Source organism: Pelobates fuscus, chromosome 6, assembly GCF_036172605.1.
Source record: "Pelobates fuscus isolate aPelFus1 chromosome 6, aPelFus1.pri, whole genome shotgun sequence".
NCBI lineage: Eukaryota > Metazoa > Chordata > Amphibia > Anura > Pelobatidae > Pelobates > Pelobates fuscus.
The window spans coordinates 296,612,156-296,624,456 of NC_086322.1; the positions used below are offsets into that span (position 1 = coordinate 296,612,156).

At 38.6% G+C, this 12,301-nt stretch overlaps 1 protein-coding gene across 1 annotated transcript in view; it reads right to left on the reverse strand.

The window, feature by feature from the left end:
* Window positions 1–853: 853 nt before the first annotated feature.
* RTF2 (replication termination factor 2) overlaps window positions 854–12,301 on the reverse strand; it is a 33,589-nt gene continuing 22,141 nt past the window's right edge. Inside the window, exons 6-9 of the mRNA XM_063459549.1 lie at window positions 4,966–5,079; window positions 3,659–3,707; window positions 3,462–3,548; window positions 854–1,109 (exon numbers count right to left, since the gene is read on the reverse strand). Of these exons, the coding sequence (XP_063315619.1) occupies window positions 934–1,109; window positions 3,462–3,548; window positions 3,659–3,707; window positions 4,966–5,079 (426 nt within the window). The 3' untranslated portion in view covers window positions 854–933. The remainder of the gene's footprint in view (window positions 1,110–3,461; window positions 3,549–3,658; window positions 3,708–4,965; window positions 5,080–12,301) is intronic.

Consider the following 12,301-nt stretch of genomic DNA (forward strand, 5'->3'; position numbering starts at 1 on the left):
TACAAGTGCCAACCCAGCTGATGTTATGGCTGTTTTCTTGGGGACTTGGAGCCACACCATCAAGGACTTGCAGCAGCTGTTGCGCAAGTCTCCTCTGATCAGATCTGCAGAGCAGTTACATGGACATCCTAGAACACCTTTATTCGACACGATCAACCAGATGGGAAACCTTCTAAAGAGTCTGACTTCAGCTGTGCAGTCCATTCAGCTTCCCAAGCCGCTAATTCTTTTTAAGAAATTCTCAGCTGCCATTCTGGTGTTTTTTCATATCTTACCCCCGAGGGTATTGGGTATTGCCCTAGAGCAGTGTTGCCATGAAAATAGTTTCATACTTCCCAATATTTTCCTTTCTCAGCAATGGACCATGGCAGCACTACACATCCCTCCCTGGTCGTTGGCTTGTTACGAACTGCGGCATTATGGTTCATTCAGGGAGCTATTTACAGTCCAAGGCTTTGCACCGGTTCAATAGGAGTGATAGGTGGAACTAACCCTATAGTAAAGCTGTGGGACAGGAAAACATCAGCAAGTATGAAAATGTGTGTGTGTATATATATATATATATATATATATATATATATATATATATATATATATATATATATATATATATATATATATATATATATATATATATATATATATATATATATATATATATATATATATATATATATATATGACACTGTAACTTTCTGGAACCAATCTTACACATTTCAATGTGTAAAAACTGAAATGGGTGAGCTCTTTATTTGACCCTGTAATTTTCCAAAACACCATGAAACCTGTAAATGAGGGGGGGGGGGGGGGGGGAGGGAGGAATGTTGTATTATTGTTGTACAATATGTTATTGTATGTATAACAGTATGGAATATGAACACTCTGTTGGCTGGTGGGAGTGTTTACGCGGTTGGTCCATAAAGCTGGCAGCGGTTAGATGTAGAAGGTAGACTGAGCGATCCAGTTACACGATTCATCGTTAGAACGTTTGGCCGAGCTGTGGGAGGAGAAGATGGATTTGTAAGCCTCAGACTTGCCATCAGTCGCAGGTCTCTTTGTGGCAGACGACGATTTGGTAGCCTTCTCTGACGGACCTGAACTTTCTTCAGCTAAAAAAAATAAAAAAAATAAAAAAAGGTATAAAAAAATGTGTACAAATAAAAACCTAAATATGAAGGTTATATGTTATAGTTTCTTCAAAGTGCATGTTATCCCTCCCCCGAAAGTATAAAAGTAATAAAAATCTTTATGAAATGCTCATTAAGACTGAAACCCAGTTGAAAGATATCGAAAGTCATTGTAGTGACTCCTTTCCTTATGTATTTTCCTACTGTTCTGGGCAAATGCAAATATTGTATTCCTCAAACTGTGTACTTTGTCTTTAAAGGAACACTATAGTCACCTAAATTACTTTAGCTAAATAAAGCAGTTTTAGTGTATAGATCATTCCCCTGCAATTTCACTGCTCAATTCACTGTCATTTAGGAGTTAAATCACTTTGTTTCTGTTTATGCAGCCCTAGCCACACCTCCCCTGGCTATGATTGACAGAGCCTGCATGAAATAAAAACTGGTTTCACTTTCAAACAGATGTAATTTACCTTAAATAATTGTATCTCAATCTCTAAATTGAACTTTAATCACATACAGGAGGCTCTTGCAGGGTCTAGCAAGCTATTAACATAGCAGGGGATAAGAAAATATTAATTAAACAGAACTTGCGATAAAGAAAGCCTAAATAGGGCTCTCTTTACAGGAAGTGTTTATGGAAGGCTGTGCAAGTCACATGCAGGGAGGTGTGACTAGGGTTCATAAACAAAGGGATTTAACTCCTAAATGGCAGAGGATTGAGCAGTGAGGCTACAGGGGCATGTTCTATACACCAAAACTGCTTCATTAAGCTAAAGTTGTTCAGGTGACTATAGTGTCCCTTTAAGAGATATTGCAAACTGACAAGGTGTTGGAAATGAACATATGGAACTACGTTTGACAAAAGGCAGAGCTACGTTTCGTCAAGCTCTGTCACTGGTCACCGAGTGATGGGGTTGGCGGAGACTGCAGGTTTAGATAAGGATAAACTACTTTTATAAAGCAGCGCACACTAGTAATATAATATCTACAAAACATCCATAACAAACATCTAAAAACACAAAAACCACGCATCGTAGATATAGCAACCCACAGGGTAACTAATCCTAATACAAGATAATACGCATCTAACAGGAAAACCATGCGTCCAGAAAGAACCATGTATATAACCCAAAGACAAACAATATGAAACAATCAAGAGAAATAATTGAAAGCATTGATTACAAAATACATACAGTATCACATAAATTCCCAAACTGAGAAAAGATGTGTAAAGAAAAATAAGAGAAGAGGGAGATTTCCAAGGTCACAAAAGTAAAGAAAAAAAACAACGTTTCGGCACGCAGCCTTTGACAAGGGAGCATTGCACATATTTTCTTTGTCATTCATGTGGTAAATATTTTGTAATATTTGCTTTAGATAATTTATCTTGTGTTATATAGTTTGTCTTTGGGTTATGAACATGTTGTTGTTTCCTTCCTTGGTAGCATGTTGTTTCTGTGAGATGTATATTATCTCGTATTGAATATTGTTTGTCTTTGGGTTATGAACATGTTTTTGTTTCCTACCTTGGAAGCATGTTGTTTCTGTGAGATGTATATTATTATCTCGTATTGAATATTGTTTGTCTCTGGGTTATGAACATGTTGTAGTTTCCTACCTTGGAAGCATGTTCTGTGAGATGTATATTATCTCGTAATATATAGTGAGTTATACAATGCTCTGCACAGATTCACTCACACTCTCAGACTGTGCAGTGATTGTGGCAGGGGGACGAGCGTGTGGCATGGTGGAGTGGAGCACATGTGGCATTGAATGGAGGGGCACTGCACCCGGGAGTACACTGGGCAAGCAGCAGGGCATTCCCCCCTTGTCGGCAGTGTGTAGGCATGGAAGTGCCGCTTGTGATTGTGTATAATGTACAGTCACGACCGGCCCGTGACCTTACATGTCATCAGTGACGTTGTAAGGTGGACATGCACGTGGAAAACACAATTCAGCTTTCCCCTATTCCTAAGGATAGGACACAGATTGCCTAGGGAGGGGTGTGGGAAGTGCAAGGCGAAAGAAGCAGGTGAATATGGAAAAAAATAAGTATTTTATCACATTTATCTGTTTTTTTTTCTGCCTGCAGCTAAAGCTTTTTTGTTAAACTGCCTGAAAACTGTAACAAAAAAAACACAAAACACTAAACGTTTCTAGCACCCAGCGCCTGCCCCATGTCCTGCCACTAAGATAGTGTTTTACTTCCTCATTATCTTCACAAACCTGGACGACATTGATAACGACTGAAAGCACTAGGCTGACCACAATAGTCTGACTTGGTTAAGGTACTTCGAGTGTCCTTTTTAAAGGATAAAGCCCAAAACCAACCTCTCATTTTGCTGCTGGAAACAAAATCAATCCGGTCTCTGGGATTACTTTTACTTCCGGAGGAAACTTCTTTGGATCTGGGAAGATCTATTGGGAAAAAGACGGAAACTGTTGACAAAGAACACAGATTTTTTTTCCCATAAGTTTTTTTTCCCCCCCATTCTTCTTTTAAACAAGAAATTGCCCTATTTCGATACCTTGATCCTTCTGTGACGTGGACTCCATTGCTTTGGGTTTCTTTGATTTCTAGACAAAAAAAAAAAAAGAGACAGTTTTAAATAAATTAGTGGAGCAAAGAGTTAAAGTGACACCACATTGCCTAAATGTAAACAAACATCACTATTTAGTAGATATACACCCAATAAAAACATGCAGGCATTTCTTTATAAAAAAAAAAAAAAATTAAAATTGGGAAGATTTCTAAAAACTGTTTGTGAAATGCAGCCTTTGCAGTCCCTCCTTTCTAACCCCTCACCCCCCAGACATCCATGTTGGCTTTATTTTTGTTAAATAAATCATGACACTGTGTAATATGTCATGTGTTTTTCCCAAGGTTGTATTTATCTGATTTTAAACCTGATCAGGTGTTTCCTAAATAAGGAAAAATGCACAAATCTATTTTGACTTTGGGATATGGCGACAGAAATAGATATGCTATGCTCCAAAGTGAAAATGTACCCCTGGCGAGTGTACCTTGCACCCTCCAGGCTCGCAGCATCGAGTAAGAGAATATATAAATATATCTTAGAATTTCCAGTCCTATGTAACTATTCAGGTTGTCAGGAGGGAAATTAAATTTAAGTTGTGTTTTTTTTTTAGAATTATTTATATTTTATTTGTTTAAAACGCCTACTTTTTTTTCCTTTCAAATTTTTAATTATTTTACATAAAAAAAAAATCAAAAAAAATCTGTGATAAGAATTATTCTCATTGTTATGATCCTTTCCTTCAAATAAAGGGATAAATATTAGTGTAAAAAGACATAAAAGTATATAATAAAAAAAATGTTTAAAAAAAAAAAGGATTTGATAACAAGGTGCTTAATATAATGATAAAATTAAAGCTAGCGAAAAACACTCAATTTGGCACTCCAGAAACCCATCAATTTATACAAAGTAGAATAATACACACAGATCGTGTAATATTGACAAGATATGGGATCGAATGTTATAAGCATCGTATCCAAACTCACATTGTATAGAGCCTTTTCAGACAAGTTTTGTGTTTACAGCCTATATCTGAAAAGGCTCTGTAAACTGTGAGTTTGGATACGATACATAGAACATTCAATTCCATATGTTGTCAATATTACACGATCCGTGTTTTTTCTTCTTTTTTCTACATATCATACCGTCCCACTTGTGTTGTAAGTGTTCTATATATTCTACAGCGCTGAACTTTCACTTGGATGATTTAGGTGGTGGGGTAGATCACCTAAACATGTTTATTTTTTTTCTTTGTATAAAAATTAGCATAAATGCTCCAGCTCAGAAGCAGCGCTAACCTTTTCCAATTTGGTCTTAAGTCTTCGTTCTTCCATTTTCCTCCTTAATTCCTGCACTTCCTCCTTATCACCGTTTAAAAGAATTAGGTCGTCGTCTTGGAACCGTGCTCCGCACTGTGCAAACAGGAGCCAATCAATAATCAATATGCGGGGTAGCACCAGATGATAACACTAACCTTTACTATGACTTTAAGCCTCTTATTGTAACACAGCGTCTGTGCATTCCCATAGACAGGCATACATTATGTAAGGGGCAATCAATCAAATTCAAGGTCAGGAATAGAAATACATAATTTGGGGCAGAGCAAATTAGTGTGTGACAACCAAATCTGACATTTCACAAAAAGAGAGACAGATTTAATAATTAGACATACAGTAATAAGTAACCTTGACCAGGGTTTGACAATTACATATCCCATAATTGTTCTGAGCATCACGACAGACAGAGTTCAGCTTTTAAAATCACGTTCAGTATTTTTAATGCAAATCAGGATTCGAATGGCAAACAGGAGTATACAAGCACACTGAAGCAGTTTGCAGAAAGAGAGGAATTGAGGGCAGTGGATAATTAAATTACTGGTGTTCTCTACATGGATCAGTCGGTTCGATTTAATATTCTGCTTTCCATTCACAAAGCGTCCTACACTGATAGAGCTCAGTTTGCTAGGTGTTGTAAGGTGCTGTGCTGCTGCAAAGAGTTAGGATTGGAGTTATAGAACACGAGTCACAGGCTGGCTTCAGAGCATAACTCAGATTAACCGGATTATCTATTTTGCCAGTGTGAGTGTGTTTCACGATGCCGGTAAAATAACTAGCGTACCAGAACGTCCCCATAGCAAGGGTTAATCGTTTCGGTAAAAACCCATCACTACTTATTTATACTCAGGTCTGTAATTAATTATTGCTTGATTATCAAGTCTCATCCTGGTCAGTTTTCAGCCCTGGCTTCTCCTCCACCCAAGTGATCTGCTTTATAATCCTCTGTATGTTTTTTGGCTCAGGACCTCGGCTCTGATATCCGGACATGGCACGATAACTATCCCCATTTAACTGCTCTATACGCACAGATGGACTTTTTGGCTCTTGACTGCACTTACGGTAAACAGGACGAGGGTAACTTCAAGCCCCTGCTGTACTCCTGCCTGTATACAGGACTGATCTCCCTTCAAAACAATCTGAAACTACGACTAAAAAGTGCCGTTTGCTGTGCTGTACAAGCCTTGTGGTGATCTGGAGTCAGGGATATTCAGTGACAAAAAGCACACTTTCAACCAGTCTATGTTACATGGACTGCCTAGTGGTCAGTACAATCTGGAATCTTAAAAATCTAGAAGAGATGGGGAATAGAAACACAATATGAAAGGCAATGTGGGAGAAAGCAACCAAACGACAAGGTGGGAAGTAGCAGAATTGAAAGGGGAGAGTGGAATGTGACCGTTTAAGAGAGAGCGCGAGAGGCTATTCTGAAAAATGACTTCTTAAATGACTGAAGATTAGGGGAGAATCTGATGGGGGTAGGTAGGCTGTTCTAAAGTAAAAGTCACCCGTGAGATGCCTTGCAAGTGCGAGTTATCAGTAGAGGTGCGAGCAGCGGACAGGAGAAGGTCACTGGCAGAGCGGGGAGATCGAGAAGGGTCTAGTATTTTGAATTGAATCCTTCAGGGTACAGGAAGCCAATGAGCCAAGGAGCGACAAGAGAGAAATAAGCCTGGAGGCATCATGCATTACAAACTGTAGCAAAACTTCTGGGGAGACCAATCAGGAGAAAATTGACCTTCTGGCAGCCCAATGGATTAACACGAATGATGTATTGTGCAATCAGAAGGTTCTCATAGAAAAGCATTGCAGACCTTTGGCTCATGCTTGTCAACCATCCCGCTCTTACAATCCAAAATGTAAATGCTGCCATTTCTCACAAATGGTACCTTGCTACACTGCCATGAGAAAGGGACAGCATGTATTGATTTTGATGATTGCGAGTGCCCCTTAAATCTACTCATCTGAGACACTGCCATCGATGAAGAAAGTGGTGTTTTGTGATGTTCTTTATTGAGGACAGGACGATACACTTTCACATTATGTTTACTCAGCAATACATATTACACTATACACAGTTATTTCATCTTCTGTGCAGATACAGTGCTTGTACTATATGCTTTTCATTTATTTATTTTTCCCACATGTCCAGATGATTTATACCTTGCCATTATATGGTAACTTTAGATTTATTCTATTGATTCAATTTTTCCCTTTGTTGCACACCGCAACATTTTATTGTCTTCGGTTTGTGAACTTTGTCAGGGTATTAGATTACTGGACTGTATGCTTTTCTTAATTCATTGACTTCTGATTCACATCTTTAAAGGAGCACTATAGGGTCAAGAACAAATATGTATTCCTGACACTATAGTGTTATAAACATCATTTTGCCCCCCATTAAAAGGTAAGAAAAGCTACCCTATTTTCAGAGCTGCAAGTGTCCACAGGCACTGACCTGCCCCGCCTCTTTGGCTGACATCACAATTGATAATCTCAGCCAATCCAATGCTCCCTTTACAGAACTCCCTGTATATTTACTCTGTCCTTTAATTCAATTGGTAGATGTTAGTTTAAAATCCTACATTACAATTGTTATAACTCATCACTTCCTGCACCGTTTGACGGTTAAAGTGCAGAGCAGGACGCCGAATATTCTGCATAAATGTGACAGAGAGCCTTCTTCTGTCTCCTTTTATAATTCAACCTTCTCCTAAGCTGAATTAATAGTGACCTCCCACTACTCTTGGACAGGCTATGGATATGCATATCCCAGTGCTGGACAGAGTGAGCAAATGAAATAATCAATAGGCGATCACCGAACAAACAGATACAAATTTAGCCTTCTTTTTGTGGTTGGTCAAAACATTTACAGAGCCATAAAATCGGGGGACAAGTCAAGTACCACCCAACACTTTTTTATCACTTAATGTCAGGGAATTCTTAATAGACAATAAACACCCATTGGTAGGGAGTACTATGCTGTTCTGCCTTTTGAATTGCATTGTAAACTTCCTTCGTATTTAGGACACTAAAGGGTCAGTGTAAGCACCATAACCACTTTGTGTTCTTGCATGATCTTTAGAGCACCATACACCCACTCTAATTTCTGAGTGTGGCTTATAGAGACCGCAATTTGCTATAAGACAGTCCCATCAGGGCCAGCGATCAGGTAGCCAAAACACTTTGCCTATGCAATTTTTGTCTGAACTGTGCATGTAGATGTCACACGTTAAATGAAAAAGACTCATTCCTCATCGGAGGTAGTAAAACCCCAAAATTTTAAAACATAACCTGGTTCACCAAACCGTGAACCAGGCTATCCATGAGCCGACAGAATTGAGGTGTAGTTGCTATCAATGTACTGAGGTTCTAATCATTCTATGATACCCTGGTTGTTTGGGCATACACTACGACTACATAGTCCATAATCCCCTGCCGACAGCAGTTTCTGATTGGATGCTGCCTGCAGACCCACAAGCCTGTGCACTGAGTGACTTTTTGACGCTATGTAACCTTTTTTATTTGTAATGGTTTTATTGCATTATCTATATAGCACTTTGATTTTATTTTTTATATTTTAAAACCATTATTTCCTACACACCTTGCCAAAGATCTTTTTACTTCCATGGTTTCCACAGTTAAAGCAAACATGGAACAAAACAAGAAGTATTGTATGATGTGAGTGTTAAGTTCACATTCCTGGCTTGTTTGAGGGTGTTGGCAAGATTTGCTTCTGAAAAAACATACATGACAACACAAGCGGTTGCTAGAAATTTGATAATTTTCGGAATGCAAACACAGACCACAAACAAATCTCAGATCTCCATTCACATTATTCATGCAGACAGGTGCTATTTTTTTTTTTTATCTTGTTTTTATTTAAATTTTTATGTTGATTACATCGGTAATTGAAGATATGACCCCAAAAAAACCAATCAAATACATAGGATACAGAAAAGAAAAACAAGGGGGGGGAACAGACCGTAACATTTTTGCCAATTGAATATAGATTTATAAACAATATCATCACACGCAGTATCATTTATCTCTCTTACGTATATTGCAAACCATTATCTTGTCTTTACAAGTGGGGAGGAAAAAAAAAATATAGATTAAAGAGATTTCTTTCCTTTCTCTTTTCCTATTCCTATTTATTTTTTTAAGGGCTATGTAGCAATATTCATCATTGGCACATACTGATCTCTTATTTCCAACCACTGATGCCATCTTCGTTTGTATAGATCCTCCTCTCTACCCTTAACTCGGCTTGCCATTTTTTCATAGAGGCTAAACGAATCAAATCTGCTCAAGACCTCTGATATTGTTGGTGTTTGTGTTTGTTTCCATTTATAAGCAATGGTAATTTTTGTTGCCGTTAAGCAATGAATAATCATATATATTGCTTCTTCCTTGAGATGTCTAGGAAATATATGGAGTAAAAAACAAACATTCTGGTCTGAATGGAATAGTAACCTTCAATGCTATCCTAAAGTTTTTTTCTATATCCCCCCATATTTTAGTAATGCTTGGGCAAAGCCAACAAATATGAAGTATAGACCCCTCGTGTTTTAAACAACGCCAGCATAAGTTGCTCGTCCCTGGAAAAGTATGTGCTAATTTGGCTGGCACCCAGTACCATCGCATAATAATTTTGCAGTAAATTTCCCAGTGATTAAGACTACAAGAAACCTCTTTAGTTTTCCTTTGTGCCTGAAACCAAGTTGTTAGCGGGAATGATTCCCCTAAATCACTTTCCCATTTTAGAACATATTTCTGTTTCTTAGGTTCCCCCTGTGTTAGCAGAGTGTTATAAAAAAAAGACAATGCTTTGCTGTTAGGCAATTTCCTCATGCATTTTAGTGCAAACGGTGCTGGTGACTGAATCTCTTTAATTTTGTTTGTGTGTAGAATATTCCTAATCCTTAGATATGGGAATATTTCTCTGGTGGTAGGGAGTACTCTTTAACCAATTCAGGAAATGATTTAGCACCTGAGCCATTAAGTAATGACCGTATATGGCATACGCCTAGCTGTGTCCAAGGTTCCAGCTGCAGGTCTGGCGTAAAAACAGTCAGAGTCTGCAGGGGTGCAACAAATAATAAATATTGTCCTACTGAAAGTTTAAGAATTGACTCTCTCCATATATGGAGAAGAGTTTTTGTAGTTGGGAAAAACTCTGTTGCCTTATTAGGTACTATACTCCCAGACCATAGTGCGAACGATAATGAGCCTTGTAAAAACAGTGCACTTTCTAGTGCCAGCCATAACGGAGGAGAAACCCTTTCAAGTATTATTGAAAGACCTTGAGCAAGTAGTGTAGCCTTATAATAAAGATGCTAGGGGGTCTCAATATAGAACAAAACCTGAGACCCCGTGCATCACCTGGATATAGAAATAGCCATATATAGAACATTGTGGATGGCTCAATAACCCCCCCAAAAAGGGGTAAGGCTAGGAATCAAGAAAATAAATAAATAAAGTATATACAAAATCTCCAAATCCCTTCTCTACCACAATACTTGGTATAGGGAACAACAGCACTGCTAAATAAGCTTAGAGGGATCCAGGATGTAAATAGTACATAAAGAAATAAAGTTTTATTAGGAATGCCTTCATCCAAAGTATCCTTCCCCCTAGTGTCCCTATAACCACACAACCCTCTGCTAGATGCAGGGTTGGAACCTTAGGAGTGTCTACCAAAACTCCAGGCAAAAGTGTATAGGTCCCAAACCTACCCCCCTGTGGAGTCCTAATATAGAGACTTTGTCAGGGAAGGTGCAATACCTAAGCACCGAAACGCGCGTCGGGCGTTTTTGTTTCTATTTCTTTGTTCTCACATGGACACTTGACACTATGGGTGTGGAGCACTTTGAAGATGCTCTAATTTTGTACTATTGATTTTCCCTTTCCTATACTATATCTGTCTAGTTAGTTTTACAGGGAGAGAGGCTTTATAAAGTTATTGTCAGTACACTTGTAACTGACCCCTTATCTTACTTATACTTCTCTCTCCCTGTTTTCTATCTACTTCCCTACCTGTATTATCAGGACTCCTGGATTATATATTATATATTATATATTATATATTATATATTATATTATATTATATTATATTATATATATCTCTTACCCAGGATCTCTAGCCCCTATCTGGAGTCTCTATATTAGGACATTGAGCCATTTATATGCGGGAGAGCGGGTACAGGGCTTAAGTAGCTCGTGTGATAGGTAATTTCTGTGAGCCAGATAGAGTAAAATAATAATAGTAAAAATTAAAAAATATTAATATAAAAAAAAAAGAGAGGGGGGGGGGGGGGGGGGTTGCCCCCGAGCAGAAGGGGGCCTGAGGGATAGGGCCTTACGTGAAGATCCCTAGCTGAGTCCTCTCATGGATTCCAGGGACCTTGGTCCATGCACATGCGGCCGGGTTGTATGTGGAAAATAAATAAGAATGTGAGTAAATAAGTAAATAATATTAGGGGGGGATTACATGAGGAAAACTGGCTGCTTAGAAGTGTGTCTCGTGCCTCCCCTCATGCCTCTGTTCCCAGATAAGACTTAGAAGTAGCGTAGAGCCTCTATATGGCCATGCTCGGTGCAACAGTAACTAGCACCCGGGTGCGCCAACATATGCATATGTCATAAAAGCAATGTCGATGCAGGCAGTAGACATAGTTCGTTAACATTCGCGAAGCCCAGGTAATATTTGCAGCATGTCTATGTGAGAGTTAAGTCTTATAAAGTTTGTAAGTATTTCCGTGTGATGAGAGGCAGTCGTTATGCACATAGGGGCAAGAATTTAAAGTTAGCCCACGTAGAGGCACTCTACCTCGGCGTAAGACCAGCATTTAGCTGTTTAGCTTTGCGTGTGTGCGCTGGTGCATGGAACTGCATTTGAAACTGTGCTCGGATGTCTATCTATCTGTGGATCAGGCGGACAGTTTTGTACTCTGTCGTTTACTGCTAGCAGTCATCTGAATCTGTGGGCTGTTTGACCGGCCCTTAACTATATGATTTGTTAATGTAGTAATATGCTAACAAGAAAAGCTTATGGTAGTAAATTAAAAACATTTTGTTAAGTCCTTGCTGCCTGGTCAGATCAAGCTATATTACCTTGCATGTTTACGACCAAAAAGAGCATATAAACAAACACATTACATTATGTACTTTATTACCGCCTAGTCTATTATAATTCTGACTTGTGGTATTAGAGAATGCTTATGATTTGAGGGCTACTAACAGTAGTGTATAAGCTTAACTTTACAACCTAGCGTTCCCTAAATTCTTTAAGTACATG